The sequence below is a fragment of the Mustela lutreola genome, chromosome 7 (assembly GCF_030435805.1).
Source record: "Mustela lutreola isolate mMusLut2 chromosome 7, mMusLut2.pri, whole genome shotgun sequence".
In the NCBI taxonomy this organism is placed as follows: Eukaryota; Metazoa; Chordata; class Mammalia; order Carnivora; family Mustelidae; genus Mustela; species Mustela lutreola.
This window is the reverse complement of record NC_081296.1, coordinates 109,134,257-109,153,663: the sequence shown is the minus strand read 5'-3', so window position 1 is coordinate 109,153,663 and position 19,407 is coordinate 109,134,257. Positions and strand designations below refer to the sequence as shown.

Genomic DNA, 19,407 nt, shown 5'->3' with positions numbered 1-19,407 from the left:
TGCACTCTACTACTTATTTCAGAACTCTGTTTGAGGTGGGTCCCGTTAAGGGATAGGAAATAAGACATCAAACAGAACTTAAAAATTTACATTGCACTTTGTTCAATTGTAAGGCAAAAAGCAGAAGACTCTCCCAAAAGCACAATGTAGTACAAATGACTCATTTACAGGCCCACCCACACCGGGGTTCAAGACAGGGTAGCAACTCCCCTGTGGAAATGGCAAACTGTACCCAGTTTGATAATGTGACCCTCACCATAGGCATAGTAGTTACACAGAATAGAACCATCTTTCATAAAAGAAAGCGGGGGTGGTGGCAGTTGGGGCAGAGAGGGAAAGCTCCCTAACTCTGTATACACCGATAATTTGGTTACAAAGAATAATGTAGCCTTGAAGGGAGAGAGGAAACCCACACAGTGGACACCATGTTGCTGAAGGAGGGCCTGGGGAAGGCTATTCCCAGGCAGCCTATTTAAATGACTTAGTGAATGCTGGTCAAACACCGAGGAGCATCTCAGACCCTTTTTTCTTTCGGATAACAATTTTGTAGTTAATTAGGCTCCGGACTTCTCAGGGAAGCCCAGAATTGGGCCTAAAGAATAAGATACAGGGAAAAACTGTGAAACCATGAAAATACATTTTTTTAAAAAGTTTTCAGGTATAATACACAAAAGCAAACAAGTTTATCTTAAAAAATATCAAGTATCACATCCATAGACTATTCCTAATTATAATTACTTCTTAAAGCAACATATGTTTTTGTTTACAAATACAGCAGCAGGTGATAAAACCTAATGTCTCAAACAGATTGCTTACAGTTCATAATACAAAACAAATGTCTATGTCTCAAATCACATTTTAGGCAGTTTAACTTAAAATGCATAGACAATTACATACATTAAATTTGTCATTATTAAGTCAATTTTAAAAATCACAATATTAAGAAAAAATACAAAAAAAAAAACTTTATAGAGCACGCATAAGTCAAGTTTACTTAATGGCAACAAATCAGTATCTGCTAACCAGTGACAGGCAGTAAGTGCCTTCATCCAGGGAAGAAGTGAAGAGGAAAAACATCCCGTTACTTTGCACACGTGAGCAGTCGCACTGACAAACACTACAATCTTGAGAAACATTAATTTCTTACTTTAAAAAAAGGTACACCACACTTTGCTCTTTAAAATGTCCAAAAGCTGGCCTCTCATTTCCACCAGCAGCAAACTAAAATATGTTTACCTAGGTAAACCAAAAATGCGTGTACTAATTCATTCTGTAAATGCCACCCCTGGACGTTAAGCAGCTGCGGGACAGGCCTTCTCTTTCCTCTCTGTGCCTCTGCAAGGTGGCAAAGCTTGTTTGGACACTGGAGTGTCTACCAAATGAATGCAGTTCTCAGATGTGTTCTCTAGCCAGAAGCTTGCATGGCATTTCTTTAATACTGATTATTTTATTGGCAATTTTAATTTTCCTTGGCAGAATTCTGAAAATAAAAAGGGGTCTATCGTCAATACTCAATATTGCTTAATTAAGAGTAAATTTCAGTCTTCCCTGAAAGCTGCCCACCACCTTCTCTGCATAGTACCTCTATCAGTGTGATTCATCTGAATTTAACCTTATGCTTTTCAAAAACCAACACCTGAAGGTCTGTGCTTAGGTTTAATGTCAAGGGTTTATAAACCTGGCATTTTATAAATCTAGCACTCGATTATTCAGGGTGAGGAAGGAAGATACTGGCACTGATCATTTAGAAGTCTAAACACATAATTTTAAAAGCTGTCCACTGGAGTACAATAGGTAGCACTTATCATTATTTGTGAGGTCAAATTTTATGGGCAAAACTGACTTCTTTCCTAGAAAATAGGCCAATATTCTGTTGTAGTGGTGTGCCAGACCAAGGCCAAAAATTCACCCCCCTTTCTTTTCTCCTTTTATTATTCTATACTGAAAACAACAGGAAAACTGACAAAAGAAGGAGGCCCTGGGTAATTAAAACAAATGTATGCCTATTCCTGAATAATCAATATTTTACTTTACACAAAACAGGCTGTGGAGTCCCAGTTGTGAATAGCCATCTTCAAAAGCATGAAAAGGTGTCAGACTAAGTCCAGTACAGACAAGGCCAAGGATTTCAAGCACTCCTTTAAGGAAAGGAGCCTTGATTCTCATCACATGATGATGAGGACCTAAGGTCTTTATTTTCATTTTTTTATCATTTCTAGGTTTAACGTTTCAAAATCTAAGATTCCAACTCCAGAAACACGAGTCCTCAATATATCTCGATTATCTCCATCAAATTTGCCTTCAAGTTCTTGTTCTGAGAGTGCAAGTGCCAGCATATTCCATCTTGTGTATTCCCTTCTGAGACCTAACAAACTTTCTAAGAAACAGTCTCTTCCCTAAACTGATGTCAGCCTAAAAGGACTGGTTTCTAAAGCAACGGTATTTCCTTGTAAAGAGAAAAACCTTCCCCTGTGTTTTCCCCCATTCCTCCACTGAAACAACAACTGCTTTTAACTTTACCCTGAACCTAAAAATACATTTATGTCCCAGAGTACCCACAAGAATTAAGACTCTCCTCGTAGGTTGAGAAATAAGGTTCTAAAAAACCAAAAGGAACATAAAAGCAAATTCTAGTCCCTGTGATTTCCCTTCTTAGCTTAAAAAGAATTTCACAACTACCAGTTGGAAAGTCCTTGAAAAGCAAAGAAAAGGTGTTATGTCTAGGGCACACGGGGCAGTACGGGTCACTAGCCAAGTTTATGTATTTATTGGGAGTAGGAATTCCAAATCTCATGTTCATGGTCCTTCAAATCCTTTAGCAGATTTTCTCCTCTAATAAATGGACTGCATGACCACAGATCCCCAAACCTGCTACCACTTCTCTTAATCAAACAGTATCCTCTAGTGTTACATTAAATATTCTATCTAAAGCCAGAGTTGTCAACTTCTTCCAATGCAGCACAACCAAAATAACCACCAGGAAATCTTCACTGCTATCTCACTGTTCCTCTTACCCCACTCCAGGCTAGCTGACATGATACTGCCTGATCATTTAAGCTAAAATACCTTCCAAGGCTCCTGCCATGGAGCTACTCTGACAAAGATTCCAGGAGTGTTGTAGATTGGTGCGGCTTGTTCAAGACCGCTGGTGCCACTCTGTAGGAGCTGTCTAACGACATTCCCCAGTCTGAAGATACCTAAACAAATCAGCTTCAATTCTAAAAGCTCGACTCTATCACCTACTTAAAAGGGAGCTTAAACACTGTATTTTTCTCAAAGATGACCATCTTGCTTTCTTAAAAGGAGGTAGCTATCAAACCATTAAATTGGCAGCATTTGGCATTCTTGACATTTAAAATGTAAGAGAAACAAACTACTAAATATTTTATTTCTAAGCAAAAACAAGAGCTCCAGCATAAATCTCTCCTAGACTAGGCAAGAAATTCACAACATATTTTAGTAACCCCATGGATACATTCAAAGGTTCACAATGTTATTTGACAAATAACATAGTCACTTCTAAGACTCTAAGGATCTGATTTAGAGATAAGGTGACAAAAAAAGCTACTCAGGCTATTTCGGTGGTTACAAACACTAATTTAAGCAACAGCCACACTGCAGAGATCTACACCTTATTATTATTATTATTATTATTACTAGTTTCAGTGTTAGAGCTAGAGGGTAATTTTTAAGAATTTTTAAGAATGGCATTCAATTCTACCTATTTACCTGTCAACAAACAAAGAACTGTTAGCCATAAGCACTTTACAACAGATGCAGGAAACTGCATAAGACAATGACATAGCTTAACCAGACTCTGAAAGACATGTACACGTTTTGATGGCACTTGTACAGAGTCATGTCTAAATGACTAAGGTTCTTGAACCGTAACTGCTATATGTGTTTACAACAGACCCCTAGAGTGTGCCAGTTTTCCATATCAGGGAGAAACTAAGGGATGTGCTCCTTCTAAAGAACTGAGGCAAAGGGACCTACAGGGAAGGGTCTGAGTAGAAGAGGGTTTTGTGGGAATGCAAGTGACTTGTCACTATAAAGCAATTTCCGGGGTTTCCTCTGGCTTGAGGTTCAAGACAAAGGAGAGAATTATTTCCTTCGAGTTCTTCCTGAAGCAATACTGACATCTCGAAATCTATGCCAAAGCAATACAGAGATGAACAAGTCTCTAAGAATTAATTTACACACATGTTGGCCTGCATTAAAAAGAACAAAGTTCTCATAAATGGCAGATTTTAGAACTGTGTGACCCATCTGGCTAAAAATAAAGCAAATCAGGTGGAACTCAAAAATCAAAGAAAAGTTTTTACTAAAAGCTCGAGGATAAAAACGAACACTGCCTGGCTAATGAACTCAACATCTGACAATAATTACCAACAGCTTGAAAATATATATCCAAACTACACCCTCACGAGGCCCACGTGTATTTTTTCTACCGACAGAGCAGTTCAAGATGTTGAGAGGCATCATTTGTTTAAATTATGACAATGTGATTGTTTTCAAAGTGTGTTTATTTAGGGAAAAAGTGATTATAGAAAAATACTTGAAATAATTCGCCAATGAGTTTGCAGATTCTAACAATAATCCACATCATCTTAGATTTTTAAGTGTGTGGTTTCATAATTTAAACAAATCGAAAACTTGTTTTAAACAAACTGTTATCAAAGAGCTATTCAAAGATCTATTCAATACACTTCATCACTTTAACGTTCCATAAAAACCGAATAAAAATCACATTTGAACGATTTACTTTTACATTTTTATCTGATTGTATCCATCAGATGTACTATACATCCAAGTACAAGAGGCAGATATCTTCTCTGAGAGGTGCAAGGGTTGTTCTTTCATGAATGCCCTCTAAGAATAGTGAGACCAGCAATTTTTATATATGCATTCATGTGCATATATATGTACTTCAAAAAGCAAAGCGTCATATCTTCGTCCATTAACTTAATGGTAAGACTGCAACAGAAGAAAGAAAAAGTAAACCTCCAGTTTTTCTAAGTGGAGTTTATTAACTCCTTGCTGTGGTTTAAAATAAAATACTTATTGCCTAATAAATCCAAATGGCAACTCATCCCATTTATTTTGACATACAATTTGTAAAAAAAAAAAAAAAAGCTTTTTAAGGGAATTTGGATAGATAAGTTATACTGATCAAAGTCAAGTTTTGGGGGCTTTTTATTAGGGTCCTTTTTCCTTGACAGTTGGGGTGGATATTTGATTCATCTAGCTGGAGACCTGATTATTTTGTTAAGAGTAAGTCATCCCCCCCCCCCAACCCCCATGGAGAATCAGGATTCTTTCTGAGGACTCTTGGCTTACTTCTGGGGCGAGGAGAAGAGGGACACTTTTCTATTTGGTCTTACATCCAAGACAGGTCCTCCAACTCAGATGCCAACCCTGGCCCTCTGGCTTGGCTGGCAGTGCAGCACGAGGCACTGCCTGGGACTGACAGTGCAGAACAGTGGGCTATTCGGGAGCTCAGTGCTGCTGAGGATCCAACAAAACTTTGGCTGAGAAACACGAGGGAGAGTAACAGGAAGGACAGGCAATCTTATGTGTTCATTGTCCTAGATGCTCTAAAAATGTACATCTGGATGAAGTCACCCAGGCAGAGACTGTTTTACTGAACTGTGCTTTGGTGTGATGCTACAAAATGAGACTGAGAAATAGTTTAAAAAAAAAAAAAGGTCCCGGGCGCCTGGGTGGCTCAGTGGGTTGAGCCGCTGCCTTCGGCTCAGGTCATGATCTCAGGGTCCTGGGATCGAGTCCCGCATCGGGCTCTCTGCTCGGCGGGGAGCCTGCTTCCTCCTCTCTCTCTCTGCCTACTTGTAATCTCTCTCTGTCAAATAAATAAATAAAATCTTAAAAAAAAAAAAAAAAAAAAAAAAAAAAAAAAAAAAAAAAAAAAAAGGTCCCATGAAACACACCTGAGTTTATCTCAAGGATGTTACTGAGGACACTGCTTTCTACATCACAAAGTCTTCGGGGGATCTTTGGGAAGTTTTTCTAAGTACCAGGAATACTTTTGTTTTCATCCTTCTAAATGCTTTATCTGAAGTTTGAAATTTACTCTTACCTTATATACATACACCCCTTCTTTTAAAAAGTTTTAAATGCTTTCTAATCTTCTATCCAAAACAGGAGGCAAATAATCTTTCAGTTGTGCTTATGTGACTATTAGTGCATTTTAAAGAACAAATTTAACACTCACATGGGGGCCACCAGGCATCGGTGGAGCACCAGAAGGTCCTGAAGGCACTTGAAAAGGATTGTTGGGAGTGGGATAGAGTCCTGGTGTGGGATATGATCCTGCAGGGGCAGGATATGGTGCTGGTGGTCCCCAGGCTCCTGGTGGAACAGTGCCCCATGGAACGGGTGGCGCTGCCCCTGGTGCTTGGGGAGGGGGCGCGGGATATGGCCCTGGAGATGGGTATGGCATGTTAGGGGTAGGATACTGCCCTCCCATTCCAGGTGCCCAAGGTCCAGAAGACATGGATCCCCATGGACCTAAAGGACCAGCAGCAGCTGGATCTGTGGGTGCACCATATGGTCTTGGAAGCTCTGGAAAGGGCATATTTGGTGTAGGATATGGCCCTGTGGGGCCGGGGCCGGGCACAGTTGGGGCTGGATAAGGACCGCCAGGTGGGGGACATGATGGTCCAGAAGGAGGAAAGGGTGCTGGGGGTCCTGGAGGTGGTCCGGTGGGAGGCACAGAGGGATACATTCCGGTTGGTGCTGGTCCAAAAGGCACAGTGGAGGGTGTCGCACTTGGCGGGAGTCCGGATGGCACAGAAGGTGGAGCACTTGGGTTATTCCAAGGGCTGGAACTCGGCCAGCCTTGAGGCGGCTGGCCAGGTTTTGTATTGCTCACAGCAGAGGTTTTGGCAGGGGAATGTTCAGGTAGTGCATCTGCCAACTGGAAGACAAAACAGGCATGTTTTACCTATCTTATTTAGGGGCAAATCATGTCAAACATGGTTATAAAGCTGCAGAGCGAGGGACTGCGAACCCCTAGAACATCTTCAACAGCCAAACTGCTCAGTGTAAAAGCAATTCATGTAATATAAAAATCAACCTTCCAATGCAAATTCCTTAGAGAAAATCGTATTTTCTAAATCCAATTACTCAAAATACTGAAGAGTTAAATCCTGACTTTACTGCAAACAACTTAAATACCCTCTCTAAGCTTTAGTTTCTGCATTAAAAAAAAAAAGTTTAGCATTAACTTGAGGCTTAAATGAGATAATTCATGTAATACCCTTAACATAGTACTTGGTGTATGTTACATTAAAAAATGCTGTCTATTTTTTTTTTAAAAGATTTTATTTATTTATTTGACAGAGAGAGAGATCACAAGTAGGCAGAGAGGCAGGCGGCCGGTGGGGGGCAGGCTCCCTTCCGAGCAGAGAGCCCGATGTGGGGCTGGATCCCAGGACCCCAAGATCATGACCTGAGCTGAAGGCAGAGGCTTAACCCACTGAGCCATCCAGGCGCCCCAAAATGCTGTCTATTATTAGCACTGCCATGTTAACAGAGAACAAAAGCAACCTAACACTTTATAAATACATACAACACAACAAAATTTCAAACATATCATATCTAAGTCAATTAAGGCAGATCATCTATGAAAATCACATCCTCTCCCCAGCCAAAAGCAAGGATCACAAAAAGCATCTCTTTTAAATTAAAAGACTTACATGGCCTGCAGTTAGAACTATGTCATTTTCTTAAAAGCCAAAATACTTACAAAGGATAAATGCATCAACTTACCGAAAATTCATCAGACATTTTCCTAAAAAAGAGAAAGAAAAAAACAAAAAGAATACTTCAAAACCAGTGCTTACCATTTCTTATGTATTTTTAAAGGAACTTTCTTTGTATATACCATTGTTACTTAATCACATACGCAAGGTCTTTCTCTTTACAGAGGGCAAACTTTCGTTGCAGTTCATGTAATTCTGTAAATGCCGTCCCCTTCCACTGGCTGCATTTCACATAGAAGGGATCCACAATATAGTCTGCCTCTCATTTTGGTGGTAGTTTACGTTCTTTGCACTTTGAGTTGCTTCAGACCATGATACAGGGAACACTTTTCAACACATATCCTTGGAAATGTGTCATCAGGAAAAGTACTAAAAGGGAAATCTGCGGTCAACAGGTAAGGCTATCTAAAACACATCTTAGGGGCGCTTGGGTGGCTCAGTGGGTTAGGCCGCTGCCTTCGGCTCAGGTCATGATCTCAGGGTCCTGGGATCGAGTCCCGCATCGGGCTCTCTGCTTGGCAGGGAGCCTGCTTCCTCCTCTCTCTCTCTGCCTGCCTCTGTGCCTCTATGCCTACTTGTGATCTGTCAAAAAAATAAATAAAATCTTTAAAAAAAAAAAAATAAAACACATCTTAAAAGTCCATGCCACCGGACGTGTGGGTGGCTCAGTCTGTTGCCTTCAGCTCAGGTCATGATCCCAGGGTGCTGGGATCCACTCCCGCATCCAGCTTCCTGCTAGGCAGGGAGTCTGCTTCTCCCTCTGCCTGCCACTTCCCCCTGCTTGTACTCTCATGCTCTCTCTCTGGCAAATAAATGAATAAAATCTTACTTAAAAAAAAAAAAAAAGTCCATGCCACTTTAAAGTCCTTTGCCAGTTATACCTTTTTTTTTTTTTTTTTTTTTTAAGATTTTACTTATTTATTTGAGAGAGAGGGCGCTTGTGCTGCGAGAAGGAGCAGTGGGTAGGGCAGAGGGAGAGGGAGAAGCCGACTCCTTGCTGAGCAGGGAGCCCAACACGGGGGTGGATTCTGGGACCTCTGGATCATGACCTGAGCTGAAGGCAGATGCTTAACTAAATGAGCCACCCAGGTGACCCTACACTATCTCTGAAAACTCCTCTTCACCACTGGAGAGTATTAAATGTCTAAATAGTTTTCAATTATGACAGGTTAAAAATTGACACTTTGTTATTTTAACTTCCGCATTTTTAAAATTTAGTGTAAAGTAGAGCATCTTTTAAAATTTCATACCCAATTTATAATAAACTTTTTTTGTGGATTTGCTTATGTCTTCGAGCCACTTTTGTCCTTTCATCAAATTCTAAAAGTGATGCATAATTAATACTCAATAAAACGCAGAGATGTGCAGTGTTTAGATCAACAAGCTCTGACAACTGCATATGTCCCTTTAACCAAGGTACAAAACAATTTCCTTCACTCCAGGTTTACTCATGCTACTTTCCAATCAACTGCCCTTCCACTCAGCAACCACTTTCTTAGTTTTTGCTTATTCTTTGACTTCATTTAAATAAAGAAAGTATGTGCTCTCTCGCCTTTGACAATTTCACTCCTTTCTACGAGTACATCTTTTTTTAGTGCTTTATAAAATTTTAAGATTAGCTTTGAAACATAGGAGACAAAAAATTCACCCATGCTTTCTAACAGTACTAATATGGTTTAACTTAAAATACGCATTTTTAAAAAGTATTTTTATTTATTTATTTTAACAGAGAGACACCACAAGTAGGCTGAGAGGCAGGAGAGGGAGACAAGAGAGAAGCAGGCTCTCTGTTGAGCAGGGAGCCCGATGCGGGGCTTGATCCCATGACCCTGGAATCATGACCTGAGCCAAAGGCAGCTGCTTAACCAACTGAGCCACCCAGGTGCCCCCAAATACGTATATTTTAAGAGATTTTATTTAAGGGAGAGGGAGAGAGAATGAGCAGGGGGAGGAGCGGAGGGACAGGCAGACTTCTTACTGAGCAAGGAGCCAGATGTGGGGCTTGATCCCAGGACCCTGAGATCATGACCTGAGCTAGTCAGTCGCGTAATCGACTGAGCCATCAGGCATCCCTGACTTAATGTATAATCTACCTTTTCTCAGTGGATACGACAAGCTACCCTTAACACAATCTACTGCCAGTACTAACAATAAATGGAGTATTTACTACAGAACAGGCACACTGTTCAAAGTGTTTTAGGTGGGTCATCTCAATGAATAGACACAAATTCTTCCACTCAGTTGACAGCCTGAGAAAAGGAAGCTCATCAAGTTAACTTGTTTAAGGGGACAGAGCTAGGGACAAGTAGAAGAGGGGTCAAACTCAGGTATACAGTCTGACTCCAGAGCCAAGGCTCTTTACCACCAGGCTATAGAGTCTCTGTTATTCCTATAGATATTCTGAAGCCTGTTCTTTTCTACTGATCTGCACCACAACATCCCATCTTAATTTCATTAGCTTTGCATTTTTAACAGATTTTAATGTTAGTTGACCTACTGCTGCTGTCTTTTCCCCCTAGATTCCTAAATATTGTTTCTTTTTTTCCAGATCTTTTTGTAAAAAAATAGAGTAAAAAGAATCTGTTGGGTGTTCTGGTTGGAACTGCATTATATTTACAGTTAATTTAGAAGACATGTAACGTATTCAAAATATCCAATCTTTTCATTCAAGAACAAGGTATATCTTCCTAGTTCCCATCACTGTCATTCATCACTCAATAGTTTATTTATTTATATTAAAAGTAAACTCTAGTCCTAACGTGGGGCTCGAACTCACAACCCTGAGAAGAGTCGCATGCTCTACTGACTAAGCTAGCCTGGCACCTCATGTGGAAAGTTTTTTAAATTTTAGTGTATTACTTTTGTAAGCTGTGACATTACTAAATTACTTTATTCCTGAGTGTCACAGTTGATTCTCTGGGATTTCAGGTAAAGAATTATGTCATCTGTGGGGCGCCTGGGTGGCTCAGTGGGTTAGGCCGCTGCCTTCGGCTCAGGTCATGATCTCGGGGTCCTGGGATCGAGTCCCGCATCGGGCTCTCTGCTCAGCAGGGAGTCTGCTTCCTTCTCTCTCTCTCTCTCTGCCTGCCTCTCTGCCTACTTGTGATCTCTCTCTGTCAAATAAATAAATAAAATCTTTAAAAAAAAAAAAAAAAGAATTATGTCATCTGTAACAACAATAATAATTTTACATTCTCTTTCCAATATTTACATCTCTTTTCTCTGCATCAGCTAAACTTAATAATGAAATTTTAAATAGCACAATAGTCTTGCTCCCAAATCTCCTGGAAATGCTTCTAATGTTTAAATAAAATTCCCATTTTTCAGTTTGAGATGAAAAAACTTATATTAAAAATGTCTATTTATGCCTATTTTGCTGGATTTACTTATTCCTATTTTGCTAGTTAAAAAACATTTAGAGGAAAAAACCATTTAAAGATGACACTGCATTTCTTCAGATCTTTTTAACACCTAACGAGCTGATTAGTTTTTCTCCTTTGACCCACAAAGACAATTATATATAAAAAAACTGCTTAATATTGAGCCCACCCTTGCATTCTTAGAGTGTAACTTTCAAGTACAATTGGCTAACAGGAATGATAAAAAGAATATGAAGGCTACAACTGCTATGACCTTGCTATTTATTCAGATCATCAAAAACATCTAGAATATATAGCAAATGCAACTATTCATTCATTCCCACATTAAGGTTTTATACTAAAACGTTGTATCACACAACAGTAAATTTTTAGGATGAACACCTGAAGGGACTTTTATCAGTGCATGGCAAGTTTGGCAAGTTCAAAGTCTACATAAGACCAACATGCTTTTTGAATAGGGTGAGCCTTTTTGAAACAGAAAATGGTTCTGTATCAAAGTTCACATTAATTCTGAAGCAGAGAACATACATTCAATTTCATGTGGTCTTGCTGTTTGGGTTTTCAGAATTCTCTCTTTTCTCTTAATTAAAAAAATATATATACAATATAAAGCTAACTAGTTGTAAAATTACATTAGAATGTAAGTTACTCCACAAGTTAATACTATTTAACTGACTCACAACTCCGGCTTTCCAAATTTGAAGTTAAAAATTAAATCCTAAAATCAATCAATCAATCAATCAATCAAATCAAATCCTGGGTGCGCTTAGGTGGCTCAGGTGGTTAAGGGTCTGCCTTTAGCTCAGGTCATGGTCTCAGGTACTGGGATTGAGCCCTGAGTCTGGATCCCTGCTTAGCGGGGAGCCTGCTTCTCCCTCTCTTTCCCACTTCCTTTCTCTATCTCTGTCTCTTAATAAATAAAATCCTAAAAAAAAGTTAAATCCTGGAAGATAAAGGAGGTATTAGAATCTTCTAAGTAATGAAGCCCTGAATAAAGGGATTAAAAATAGATCATTTCTTGATGTAAAGCACTTTTAGTAAAGTGACCTTCTCTCCATGTGTAGAACATACAGTGTTCTTATTAACAGGAAACATTCTAATTTATTCTTACTTTCATCATAAAAAGGCAAAAAATAGAGTTGGACATTAGTGTTTGAATATGAGAAGAGCTACATAATTTTTTAAATCTAGATTTTCTAAAAAACCATTCAAAAATACTTAGATTATGCTAATTTTTTAGAGGAGGAACAGAGGGAGAGACTCTTGAGCAGGTCCATGCAGTGTGGATCCCCACATGGGATTCCACCTCAGGAGATCATGACCTGAGCCAAAATCAAGAGTCAGACACGTAACTAACTGAGCAACTCTGATGCCAATGGATTATGCTAATTAAGATGAGGCCCATGTAACCCTGAACTGGCGCAAAAAAAAAAAGGGGGGGGTTATGAGCAAGAGAGATTTTCTTTCTTTCTTTCTTTTTTTTAAAGATTTTATTTATTTGACAGACAGAGATCACAAGTAGGCAGAGAGGCAGGCAGAGAGAGAAGAGAGAGGAGGAAGCAGGCTCCCTGCAGAGCAGAGAGCCCGATGTGGGGCTCGATCCCAGGACCCTGGGATCATGACCTGAGCTGAAGGCAGAGGCTTCAACCCACTGAGCCACCCAGGCCCCCCGATTTTCCTTTTTCTTTCTGAAATACTGAAAAGCTTATTTCCAAAACTTTCCAATGGTACTCTATGGCAGATCTAGGCATCACCTGAAAAATTATCATTCTATTTTCTGAGCAGCAAGAATAGTAATTGAAACACAGCACAAATCTCTTTTGACATATACTAGAAAGGTAAAACATTGCTGTAACTCTTAGGGCTTTTAGAGTAAAATGGCAATCCAGGGGTGCCTTGGTGGCTCAGTGGGTTAAGCCTCTGCCTTCCGCTCAGGTCAAGATCCCAGGGTTCTGGAATTGAGCCCCGCATTGGGCTCTCTGCTCAGCGGGGAGCCTGCTTTCTCCTCTCTCTCTGCCTACCTGTGATCTCTGTCAAATAAATAAATAAAATCGTTAAAAAAAATGGCAATCCAGTCACAAGGAGGTTTTAAAAGTTGAACTCTGTAAATCACTAGTGACTACCGAACAAGGCTTATTTCAAAGGGTCATCACACTGTGGTGGGGTGATAAAGAATACAGAACTAGAGAGTTATGAAATGTGGACATCAATCCTTTTTTTTTTTTAAAGATTTTATTTATCTATTTGACAGAGAGAAATCACAAGTAGATAGAGAGGCAGGCAGAGAGAGAGAGGGAAGCAGGCTCCCTGCCGAGCAGAGAGCCCGATGCGGGACTCTATCCCAGGACCCTGAGATCATGACCTGAGCTGAAGGCAGCGGCCTAACCCACTGGGCCACCCAGGCGCCCCGACATCAATCCTTTTGCCTAAGGCAAACTTCTTAATCACAAACCATTTCTCATCTGCAAAACAGCTTTAACTCCTGACTACTTTACAGATAATTAAAAGTAACATTTTTAATAATCTATCAAGTACTACAGATATGTAAGATGTTTATTAAAAGAAACTTAAAAGGGGTGCCTGGATGGCTCAGTTGGTTGCATGTCTGACTCTTGGTTTCACCTCAGGTCATGATCTCAGGGTGATGGAGACCACCTCCCCCAACCCTGTGTCCCTGTCCCTCACTCCCACACTCTGTCTAAATCAATAAACAAAATCTTAAAAAAAAATTCTCTCCCTCTCCTTTTGACCCTTCCCACCTCTTAAAAAAAGAAAAAACAGGATTTTTACAATGATGTTTGGGGGGGGGGGGTAGGGGAATGGTGCTAATATACTGAAAAATACAAAATTTGAAATAGAGTATTTGATCATATTTAATACTGGCTCTTTTATCAGATAAGTTCTATTTTACATTTGGGTAACTGGAGACTTGATAAATGTTTGGAGTATTTTAAACTTTTTAAAGACATGTAATTTAAAAAAAAATCATTTCTTATACTTATGCCTGGAACACACATACCAGGCACTGTGTTGGGTTTTGCGGAAATGAGTAATATTGCACAGAATAAATCCTTAAGGAATTCAGTCTTGTAGAGAACTACCCTTTAAACACTTAACTACCTTACCTGGCGTAAGCACAGGGCACCAAGAGAGTACCTCAAAGAACTCCTAAAGGAATCAAGGAAGGGAGTATCAGGGGAAGAATCCTGAGAAGAGGTTCTTTTGCAGTCTGTAGGAACAATGAAGGAAGAGCTGGGAGTAGGGGATGGTGGGACGCCCTAGGAAAGAAGAGCAGATTGTGCAAAAGGTGAAGAGTACACTATGGGAAATGTAAGCAGTTCAGAAAGGGGAGGGACAGGAGTCTTAGCAGAGCTCCTTTAGGGTAAGGTTTGAGGGTCTCCATCAGCTTCAGCTCACCTGAGTGACTCTCAGTTTCTTCATCTATAAAAGGACTAGTGACGTGAAACACTAAATGGTACTGGTAAGTGTCTATAAAACCAGTGCTCTAAAAAGAGCGGATTGGTGACATGTACATTCCCCCCTCTTCCTTTGTACACAGGCACGTAGCACAGGTTGAGAATGACGGCGAAAGGTACCACTGCCTAGATAAAACCACAGCTCTTCGCTGGGTGGCTCTGGACAGGCTGAACTCTTCAAACCTCAGAGATGTAGTAGAATGGTCTCTCCCTCACGGACCTGCCCTGAGACTTACATCATAAGCAAATCTCCAGGTCAATGTCTGCCACACAAAACTGAACAAACGTTAGCTTTTACCACTGGTATTATGGGTCTGCAAACCTTTATCTGCAGTTCTCCATTCAGAAACTTTTGAAAATAAAAGAAACATTCCCAAGTCTGGCACAGAACAGTTGGTGGCAAAATCTAACCTAAGCATATTTATAATTTCCGTTAAGTCACTCTTATCACTGCACAAATATAAATGTTGTCTTAGGGGATGTTGCAGGGACTTTGTGGAGGGGGTTGATACCTCTTGTATGTGCATCTTATTCTCTTCCTAAATCTAGAGATTCAATCCAAAGATTTCTGAATTCCAAAACACACTGGCCCCAAGGCTTGAAGTTAAGGAATTGGTCTACCTCTACTGCTCCTGGAGAGAGGAAAAGAACATTCTAACACACACACAATCCAACTGAATTTTCTGAAACAAACCAGTTTCCAATCAGGGACGCCAGTACCAAAAATAATTTCTCTTCTCCCTACCCAATGAATACAGCCGAACAAAGAACTTCTGAAAGATCTCTGAAGGCTATCTTGGTCTGTAATAAACGTTTGTTCCCAAAGCAGAGCTTTAAAATCATCAGGTGTAAGACCTGTGTTTTTCTTCAGCTTTAATGCTGTAAAAAATTTTTTTCGGTATGGTTTGATGCCTTAACATTAGAAATTCTATCCAGTAAAAGCACTGCTCTTGGTCTTCGAAGAGGAAATGGTTCAGCTATTTATATGCTTCCATGTGTAACACAAGCTCCTAAATCCTAAAAAAGAGAGTATCATAGAACTCAGCACTTCTCATGGTCTCTGTCATGTGTATTCATCGAATGTATTTGCCAGCAATTCCTTTGGTTGAATAACGACCAGAACATTGTCACATTGAGGACAATCTTTTAAACAAGTGCCAGATTCCCCTAAGACTATTCAGGCCCGTATCTCCCGTTTTATTAGAAACTAATAAATGGGGGAGGGGGTCGGGGCCGAGGGGCGCGAGCCGGGAACCCTTTAGGGCCAAACGAACAAAGGGAGTCCGGGATCAACCGGAGCGAACCGGCCTCCGAGCGGGTCCCGCCGCCCGGGAAGGGGTGGGGGTGGGGTGGGGTAGGTGGGGGAGGGGCCAGGAACGCTCGCCGCCCCGCCCCCAAGCCAGGCCCGACGTCAAGCGCCGAGAAACCCGTCGGGCGCGACGTCACCCGCCTCCGACGCCTTCTCCCTGGGGGGCTACCAGGGGGGCACCTCGCAGCTCGAAGGAAGACGGCGCGGGCAGGCGCTTAGTCCTGGACCCCGAAAAGGCGACTCGAGGTACCTCCGTTACTGCGCCTGTCTCCCGCTTGGGCACTCCCTTGGCCCCCTCCACGATCCCCACTAGCGCCGAAGCAGCCTTACCCGGCAAGATCCGAGCCCGCAGCAAAGTTCAAAAGCGGCGAAGAGTCCCAGCGAACCGGGTGCCGAAGAACCGAACGCGGAGTGACTGACGGTGGCGGCGGCGGCGGCGGCGGCAGCAGCAGCGGCAGCAGCGGAGGCAGCGGCGGCAGCACTAACAGCGCGCGGCTCCTCCTGGCGCCGGAACAGGAAGCGCCGAGCGCACCGCCCCCGCCCTCGCTCTCCCCTCCTCCCGGGGCCGGGCGGGGCAGCGCGCGCGCCCCCAGCAGGCCTCCGGCGGCAACTGCGGCCTGCCCGGCGGCGCAGCGCGGCGTGACGCGGTAGTTCTTCCGGCTCGCCCCGCGTGGCTGTTTTCTTCTGGCGAGCGGAAGGCTCCCCGGCTTTCCGGAAATTCCTGTAGTCAGTGACGTCCTGGGCACCCTGACGGAAACTTGCTTCCTGGAGTGGTGTAAGGACTGATTTTTTGGATGTCCTAGGTTTAGAGATTTTTACAGCCGGGCCTTGAAGCGGGCTGGGTGTGGACGCGGCCACCGGCCCTCAGGCCCAAACTGAGGAGCGCTAAAGGAACTGCAAGGGGAAGGGAAGACGTCTGTAAATGACTCGGCAGTTGATACTGACTGAAAGTTGTCTACGCAGCCTTTCCCTGATCAGCGCCTCTTCCCTCCACATGTCCATCTTTGAGTAAACCTTTACGTACTCCAGGTCGGGTCTGAAGGATGATTGACACATTCCCCCAGCGCCAAGGAATCTGCTAGCGAGTTATATAGATGCCATAATTACATAGCGTGAAAATATATGTACATATAATATGTATGTACACGTAAAAACACGTTAGAAGTATGCAGAATCATTAAAACATTTAGCTTCTTTGTGTAGCCCGTTAGTGGGTCATTGGGCAGGGGCATCTTACTAGAAATTTTCCTGGGGCGCCTGGGTGGCTGAGTCATCAAGCGTCTGACTTGTGCTGGGGTCATGATCTCTGGGTCCTAATATCTAGCCCCTCACCTGGTTCCCTGTTCAGTGGGGAAGCCTGCTTCTCCCTCTCCCACTCTCCGGCTGTGTTCCCTCTCTCGCTCTGACTCTGTCAAATATTTTAAAATATATATATATTTTTTTCTTTTTTCTTTTTTTTTTTTTTTAAATTTTTTTTTTTAACATCTTTTCTTTTAAGATTTTATTTATTTATTTGACAGAGAGAGATTACATGTAGGCAGAGAGGCTGGCAGAGAGAAAGAGGAGGAAGCAGGCTCCCTGCTGAGCAGAGAGCCCGATGTGGGACTCGATCCCAGGACTCTGGGATCATGACCTGAGCTGAAGGCAGTGGCTTAACCCACTGAGCCACCCAGGCACCCTATATATATTTTTCTTAGATGAAGACTTCTTCCTGGGTATGCTTCACCACTACACACACGTCTTTTACTGAAAAACGTAGAGAAAGTGCAAATACCCAAGCCTGTTGAAGACATTCTCAGACAAAGAAAATGGTCTATGGGAAAATGGTATCAGTGTGAAAGACTTACCTGCCCTCAGGAGGCAGCAAATCCACAGTGCCTCGTGGAGGTATAAGGAAGCCTGAGTCACCAGAAGTCAGTAAAATTATATGTAAAATTTTGGCATTTCTCATTAGGTATTAATTCTGATGTTATTTTTTTAAAAATATTTTGAGACCGAGAGAACACAAGCTGAGGGACCCGCAGAGGGAGAAGCAGGCTCCCGCTGAGCAGAGACCCAGTCACGGAGCTCCATTCAGGACACTGGCATGACCTCAGCGGAAGCGCCCCTTAGTTCTGAATTTGGAACGTTGTACTGAGGGCGCCTGGGTGGCTCAGTGAGGATAAGCCTCTGCCTTGGGCTCAGGTCATGATCTCAGGGTCCTCATTGGGCTTTCTGCTCGGCAGGGAGCCTGCTTCACCTCCTCTCTATCTCTCTGCCTACTTGTGATCTCTGTCAAATAAACAAATTAAAAAAAAAAAAAATCTTAGGGGCGCCTGATTGGCTCAGTGGGTTGAAGCCTCTGCCTTCAGCTCAGGCCATGATCCCAGGAGTCTGGAATTGAGTCCCGCATCGGGCTCTCTGCTCAGCAGGGAGCCTGCTTCCTCCTCTCTCTCTCTCTCTCTCTCTCTCTCTGCCTGCCTCTCTGCCTGCTTGTGATCTGTCGGGTAAATGAATAAAATCTTAAAAAAAAAAAAAAAAACAAAAAACTTAAGAACGTTGTACTGAAATACTGCTTCATTGCTGAGATTTTTGGTCAAAAAATTTTTGTGCCCAAATTGAGTGCCTCACCCACCTCACTCTGGTCCTGGTCACTCTCAGTGACTGACAACCTCGTTTTCCCACCTCTCAGCCAATAACAACATACTGAGTGTTAAAGAGCTAGGCCATTCCTGTTCTGTTCCATGTCGGCTCTCTCAGTCAACCTTTTAATACTAAATCTCCATCTACTTCACAATTGCAGTGCAGTCTGAAGCCCACCATCATTTGTCTTTGCATTTCTTTCATGTTTGTCAGACTTGCAAAGTGATAGGAAGGCATCCACACCTTCTTCCTTCATAGGTGTTTCCCCAGTAAATCTCTTGCACATTTACTCACATCTTGGCATCTGCTTCTAGAAGACTCAAACGGACACACTAAAGACAGAAAGTATTTTAAATTAGAAAGTGTGTAATATAGATTTAAACCTTTTTTCAGATTTGAGAAAGTGCACTCACATGAAAGCAAAGCGGGGAGGACATGGGCAGGAGAGGGAAAGACTTCCAAACACATTCTGCCTTTGGTGGGGCTCTTAGGACCCTGAGATCATGACCTGAGCTGAAACCAAGAGTCTGATGCTTAACTGAGCCACCCAGGCGCCCCCAATTTTTTTTTTTTAAGATTTTATTTATTTGACACAGAGAGATCACAAGTAGGCAGAGAGGCAGGCAGAGAGAGAGGGAGAGGAAAGCAGACTCCCCATTGAGCAGAGACACCGATGCCCTAAGACTATGACCCGATCTGAAGGCAGAGGCTTAACCCACTGAGCCACTCAGGTGCCCCCAGTGTTTTGTTTCTAAGTTGAATGTGCAAAGCCAGGATATACAATGTCTTTTGTTTTTAGAGAGAGCGTTTGCAGAAGAGGAAGAGATAGAATCTTA

At 42.1% G+C, this 19,407-nt stretch overlaps 1 protein-coding gene across 1 annotated transcript; it reads right to left on the bottom strand.

Annotated features, from left to right (window-relative positions):
- Positions 1–615: 615 nt before the first annotated feature.
- MAPK1IP1L (mitogen-activated protein kinase 1 interacting protein 1 like) lies at positions 616–16,475 on the bottom strand. The gene is made up of 4 exons (XM_059182153.1): positions 16,280–16,475; positions 7,792–7,813; positions 6,233–6,937; positions 616–4,977 (listed from the first exon to the last, which is right to left on the bottom strand). The coding sequence occupies exons 2-4, from the start codon at positions 7,807–7,809 to the stop codon at positions 4,966–4,968; spliced, it is 735 nt and encodes a 244-aa protein (XP_059038136.1). The 5' UTR covers positions 7,810–7,813; positions 16,280–16,475; the 3' UTR covers positions 616–4,965.
- Positions 16,476–19,407: the final 2,932 nt, after the last annotated feature.